This window comes from Callorhinus ursinus, unplaced genomic scaffold (genome assembly GCF_003265705.2).
Source record: "Callorhinus ursinus isolate GAN/ISIS: 27379988/994484 unplaced genomic scaffold, GSC_fseal_2.0 scaffold1178, whole genome shotgun sequence".
Taxonomy (NCBI): domain Eukaryota; kingdom Metazoa; phylum Chordata; class Mammalia; order Carnivora; family Otariidae; genus Callorhinus; species Callorhinus ursinus.
The window spans coordinates 514-7,279 of NW_027398233.1; the positions used below are offsets into that span (position 1 = coordinate 514).

General features: G+C 41.4%; 1 protein-coding gene and 1 pseudogene across 1 annotated transcript; one reads left to right on the forward strand and one right to left on the reverse strand.

Annotated features, from left to right (window-relative positions):
• Window positions 1-1,095: 1,095 nt before the first annotated feature.
• LOC112818695 (olfactory receptor 7A5-like) lies at window positions 1,096-2,028 on the forward strand. The gene has a single exon (XM_025865834.2). The coding sequence runs from the start codon at window positions 1,195-1,197 to the stop codon at window positions 2,026-2,028; it is 834 nt and encodes a 277-aa protein (XP_025721619.2). The 5' UTR covers window positions 1,096-1,194.
• A 1,127-nt stretch (window positions 2,029-3,155) lies between these two features.
• LOC112818694 (rRNA-processing protein FCF1 homolog pseudogene) lies at window positions 3,156-3,968 on the reverse strand (annotated as a pseudogene).
• Between the last annotated feature and the right edge of the window lie 2,798 nt (window positions 3,969-6,766).

Genomic DNA, 6,766 nt, shown 5'->3' on the forward strand with positions numbered 1-6,766 from the left:
GAGATACAGGCTTCCAGTTAAGGAATGAATGGGTCAGGGAAATAAAAGGCACAGCCCAGGGAATATAGTCAATATTATATAACATTGTGTGGTGACAGTTAGAAACTCCACAGGTGGTGAGCACGGGGTAATGTTTAAACTTGCTGAATCACTGTGTTGTACACCCAAAACTAATGTAGCATTGTGAGTCAACCACACTCAAATTTTTTTAAAAATTGATTTTGAAAAAAAGCAAGTCTTTTCTGAGAGCCTTTGCAGGGTTGTTCCCTCTGATGGGAACACACTTCCTCAGATAACCTTGTGTCTCCTTCTGTCTCTTCCTGAGGCCTCTGTGTAAATGTGTGCTGGTTTCACTCATGTGGAGTGTAAGAAACAGCACATAGGATCATAGGGGAAGGGAGGGAAAACTGAATGGGAAGTCATCAGAGAGGGAGAAAAACCATGGGAGACTCTTGACTTTAGGAAACAAACAGCGTTGCTGGAGGGGTGGTGGGTGGGGCGATGGGGTAATTGGTGATGGGTATTAAGGAGGGCATGTGTTGTGATGAGCACTGGGTGTTATACGCAACTGATAAATTATTGAACACTACATCTGAAACTAATAAGTTGGCTAATTGAATTTAAATAAAAAAATGTGTGCTGGCCTACCCAAGCAACCAGTAAAAAATAACACCTCCATGCTCTCTTTCCATTTACTGGCTTTTTCTTCATAGTACAGGTCACCTTCTGATATTCTATCTGATCTTTTATCTGCTTATCTTCTCCATCACTAAACTGTGCAGACTTGTTTCCTGACACCTATATTCTTTGCCTGGAGGTTAGTCAGTACTCAAGTTTATTCCTCAAACGTGTGACAGAATTTCTCATTAAAAGTATAGAATACATGAGTACTTGGGGGAAAGGCCATGTGTGGGATGCCCATTCCCATTCAGAGCCGGGATGGGGGTTCCTGACAGGGGACAATTTCTATAGAAAACTGTGGATATTGACTTTGTGAATGTAAAATAAAAATAGAATTTCAATGATATTTGTAATGTTCATTATTGAGAAAATTAGTCATGTTATTTTTTGTTTCCTGGTAGTCGCCTCCACCATGTGGAATCAGGAAATGATTCAGGAATTTCAGAGTTTCTTCTTCTGGGATTATCAGAGAAACTGGAATTGCAGCCAGTCATATTTGGGCTTTTCTTCTCCATGTACCTGATCACTGTGTTTGGGAACCTGCTCATCATCCTGGCCGTCAGCTCAGACTCCCACCTCCACACCCCCATGTACTTCTTCCTCGCCAACCTATCCTTTTTAGACATCTGTTTCACCTCCACCACCGTCCCCAAGATGCTGTGGAACATCCAGGCTCAGAGCAAAGTCATCACCTATGCCGGCTGCCTCATGCAGATGTACTTTTTCATACTCTTTGCTGGATTCGATGACTTTCTCCTGGCTGTAATGGCCTATGACAGGTTTGTGGCCATCTGTCACCCCCTGCACTACATGGTTATCATGAAACCTTCCTACTGTGTACTGCTCGTTCTGGTGGTCTGGGTGATGAGTGTCCTGATTTCCTTATTAGAAAGCTTAATGGTGTTCTTGCTGTCCTTTTGTACAGATGTGGAAATCTCCCACTTTTTCTGTGAAATCAGTCAGGTGGTCCAACTGGCCTGTTCTGACACCTTTCTTAATGACATGGTGATATATTTTGCAACTGTGCTGCTGGGTGGTGGTCCCCTCGCTGGGATCCTTTTCTCTTACTCTAAGATAGTTTCCTCCATATGTGGGATCTCATCAGCTCAGGGCAAGTATAAGGCATTTTCCACCTGTGCATCTCACCTCTCTGTTGTCTCCTTATTTTATTTTACTGTCCTGGGAGTGTACCTTAGCTCTGCTGCTCCCCAGAGCTCCCACTCAAGTGCAGTAGCCTCGGTGATGTACACGGTGGTGACGCCCATGCTGAACCCCTTCATCTACAGCCTGAGGAACAGAGACATAAAGAGGGCTCTGAAAAGAATTGCTGGGGTTCCAGTGATGTAAGGGCCCATCATCCTGGGGCTGAAGAAGGGTCCATGATTGCAAGGCTCACAGCCTCAGAGCCAGGAACTGCTATTTTTCGATCTGACTAGGGAAGTGGAATCTGCACCTTCTATTTATTTCCTGGAATTTCCAATTGTTTGAATTCAACTTTTCCACACATTTAAGTAACTCCCTTTTTAAACTTCTGTTCTATCTGATGTAGACAGTATTCCACTTTGTCCGTTTTCATATGTTCCAATGTTTTCCCCAAATTTCAATTACAAGTGCCTGGAAATTTCTGTATCTTACATGGGAACAGTGTTAGAGTCCACATTCTAATTTCTTCAAACTTATTTCATTTCTTTTTTTCCCCCAGCAACAGCAGATGTACTACAATTTTTATTTTTTTAATTTTATTTTATTATGTTATGTTAGTCACCATACAATACATCATTAGTTTTTTTTTTTTAAGATTTTATTTATTTATTTGACAGAGACACAGCGAGAGAGGGAACACAAGCAAGGGGAGTGGGAGAGGGAGAAGCAGGCCTCCCGCGGAGCAGGGAGCCCGATGCGGGGCTCGATCCCAGGACCCTGGGATCATCACCTGAGCTGAAGGCAGACACTTAATGACTGAGCCACCCAGGCGCCTCACATCATTAGTTTTTGATGTGGTGATCCACGATTCATTGTTTTCGTATAACACCCAGTGCTCCATGCAGTACGTGCCCTCCTTAATATCCATCACCGGGCTAATTTCATTTCAAATGACATACCATGCCAAGTAAATTTTCCCTAGATTTCCCAAAAGAATAATCATGAGCTGTGTTCTTCATATGGAAGAAACTACCTTGGCCACTAAGCCCTTCACATAACTTTTTTGTAGAGGAAAATACAAAACCCCAGTTTTCACCTTGATTCTGTCAGTCTTTTTATATCACTACCTTCACCCCTCTTCCTGAGAATGTGGACTCTAACACTGTTCCCATTAAGTCTCAGGCTACTGACAGCGATGCTCAGACTAGGAAAGACTGGGCACTCCCCTGCACCCCTGTGCTTGTGGACATTCCCACAGATGCTTCCCTGACCAGAGGCTCTGCTGTGGCTGCACCAGCCCTTGGGTTCTTTTTTCTTTTTTATAATATGAGCAATCATCTGATTTATAAAAAGATGCAACAATATTTAAAATGATACAAAATATCAATTTCAAAACATCAAAAAGTGAGTGTATTTAACTACAGTCAGCTCATAACAGAGCAAATGGGTAAGAAGAATAATTCATGCTACAGCATATTGCTAATATGAACTGGCAACAGAAAAAGTTGGTAAAGGAAGGCAGAGGAACTCTATCTTTTAAGAATTAGAACCGAGGGGCTCCATAATCATCTGGCATCCGCTCAATGTTGTACCTATGGTTAGAAATGTACATGATGGGAACTCCAGGGATCTTCCGGATTCTTCGTTTAAGGTCCCGGTCAACTGTGGCCACAATGTAACACTTGTGCTGAGTTACTCTCTGTACTAAACAGTCATCTGCATAGGTTCCTTTGTGTGTGCATGGTAATCGTTCAAATCTTGGATCCTTGGCAATCCTTAGAGCCACTCGATACTTTTGCCCCAGTTTTTCAATTTCAGCCATTACACAGTCAGTTATACAAGGGATACACTTGGCATACAGACAGTCCATCATTGAGTGTACTAAGTCAAGTTTCGCTTTAATGGAAAAGTTGATAAAGTTGGTATCAACCAGGATGTGGTAAGGTGGGCCCAGCTGTGTGTTATATTGGAAGAATAAGCAGGAAGGATGTTGGGGGACGTCTCTTTCCTTGAGTGCACTGGGATCTTTCTTTTCTTTCTTTTTAGATTTTAATCTGTCCTTCTCTTTAAGCCTCTGATCTCGGAGACTAAGCGTTCGCTTCATGGTCGCATACTTTCTGGTTTTCTTTTGCTTCCCCATGTTCACGCCGTGCTCTTGTTTCTTCCGGAATCACCATCCCAGCCCTTGTGTTCTTATTGTGATTGCAAGACATGCCTCAGCAGTGCCCATCAAAGAACTCTAACAAAACCAGGTTTATACTCACAGGTCCTGGAGAGCAGTGTCAGAAAGTGCAGAGGGTCAGAGATTCAGAACAAGAGAGAGAAAGCCAGAACTGGGGGTCCTGCCTTTATTGAGGTCCATGGGCAGAGTGGCTAGGGGTTCCTAGGTTCACTCTTTATTGACCAGTTTAAAACATAAGAGTGAAATTCTGGCAGGGAAAGGGAAAGCAGGGTCACTACTGGTTCAGTATTGAGGTTACCCAGATCTTTCTGAAGAGATACTTCGTGGCTGGGGACAGCCTGACTGCTTATCTGGTAATTGTCACACACCTGACAATATGTTTATTCAACATGGTTGTCCTTGAAATGCATGCTTCAGAAATCAAAAGCTTCATGTCAGGCACTTTCTCTACAAACATGCTATTGTGCTTTAAAACTAGTCTCCTTGTTTTATTCTATTATTCACCTAGGTGTCCAGAAAGCCTATCATGGACAGTGGCAAACACTGATTGGCAAACATATGTTTCCCAGTGGAGTCTGCATGGAAATCCAAATTTGAATAAATGGATTGACTTGATATGTTCTTAGTGTCAGAGATGACCAGAAATAGGTGGATGCATTTTTTGGGGAGTAAATACTCAGTAGTGGGATCCCTAGATCATAGAGTAGGTCTATTTTTAATTTTTAGGAATCTCCACTCTGTTTTCTGAGTGGCTGCACCAGTTTGCTTTCCTATCAATAGTACAAAAGCATTCCCCTTTCTCCACATCCTTGCCCACATCTGTTGTTTCCTGTGCTGTAGATTTTAGTCATTCTGACAGGTGTGAGGTGATATCTCATTGTGATTTTGATTTACATTTCCCTGATGATGAGTGTTGTTGAGTGTTTTTCATGTGTCTTTTGGTCATCTGGATGTCTTATATATCATTTGAAAGTATCCTCTTCCACTAAGTAGGTTGTGTTTTTGTTTTGTTGACTGTTTCTTTTGCTGTGCAGGAACTTTTTGTTTTGATGTAGCCATTTGCAACATGGATGGATATAGAGAGTATAATGCTAAGTGAAATAAGTCAGTCAGAGAAAGGCAAATAACATATGATTTCACTCACATGTGGGATTTAAGAAACTAAACAAAGAAAAAAGAGGCAAACAAACAAACAAACAAAAAAAACGGAGGAAAACATATCTTCCATATGGAGAATAAAGTGGTGTTTGCCAGAGGGGAGGTGGACAGAGGATGAGTGAAATAGGTGAAGGGGTTTAAGGGTGCACTTATCAAGGGGCTCATGAGTGGCTCAGTTGATTTGGCATCTGACTCCTGGTTTCGGCTCAAGTCATGATATCAGGGTTATGAGCTGAAGCCCTGCATCAGGCTCCTCCTAAACACGGAGTCAGCTTCAGATCCTCTCTCCCTCTGCCCCTCCCCACACTGTCCTTCTCTCAAATAAATAAATAAATAAACAAACAAACAAACAATACAACCTTAATAAAAAAAGAGTACACTTATCGTGAGGACCAATGAGTGATCTATAGAATTCCTGAATCACTACATTGTACACCTAAAGCTAATATAACACTGTATGCTAATTATACTGGCATTAAAAAAGTAAAAATATTTAAGAACTGTGAAGGTGCAACATTTCAAGCCACCAACTTTATTACTATCCAAAATATTTCCTTTTCATGGTGTGCATCTATTTACTGAAGCATAGATAATTGGTGTCCACAATTGAGGGGGTTTATTCTTTGAGGTGAAGGATTGCTTAGTGTCTTCTAAGTTTTATCACAGAGTTATATTCCTGTTTCTAATTGAAAATTTCCACTGCTACCTGCTAATATGACTCTATCTTGTTCCATGAAATAACTCCCTTTTCCTAGTATTTGTCTCAAATACTAAGGGGTGGCGAATGGACAATATCAGCATTAGCCATTTCATACCTCCTTCCTGCTCAGAAATCTCTTCCACCTGCATGATCAGAGGACGCTTCACAGGAGAGCTGGATGTCCTGCTGTCATGTGGTACAGGATCACCACTTCTTCTGCACAAATGTGCATGTCCTTCAAACTCTCTCAGTTACCCAGAAGGGAGCCCACATGTAGTCACTTGTTCATAAAGTCATTGGAAATAAACTTGAATAACAGAATGATCATGACTGCTCTCCTTAAGGTCAGATAAGCCATAAGTAAAAAGGAGCACAAGTTGTAATTGTCTCAGTTCTGTTCACTTGATTATTGTGTCAGTCAGTTCTTACTGTGTAACAGACTGTCCTTGTCAAATGGGATATCATAATACCTTTACAATCAAATGGAATTATATGCTGGGACTTGTTTCTGATCTCTCCTGGGCTTCTCATGGGTCTGGAGTCAGGTGTGAATCTCTGCACACTTTTTCTAAGGCTAAACCATAGTGTTGTGTGTGGCTGTAGTGCTCTTCTGTCTCAGCAACTTTATGGGCTCTTATTACTACATTTCCAAATGTAGGCTAATCTTCTATTTATAAAAAATTGGTTTATCATGTGAATTACTTAAATTTCATTCCATTGTTCATACATCCGTATTAACACTTGGCTTTCTTCCCCATTAGAAGGGCTATCTCCCATCCCTCTTAAGTGAGAGTCAGCTACATGTGCTCTAGATCCTACCCATAGACATGTACCATTAGGTTTGTTCCACTGAATTAAATCATTAATGTAAAATTATACACAATAACCTGCATACACTTTGG

What these genes read in the sequence shown, in the direction of transcription:
- LOC112818695 (XM_025865834.2), top strand. Translation starts at nt 1,195, where the DNA reads ATGTACCTGATCACTGTGTTTGGGAACCTGCTCATCATCCTGGCCGTC.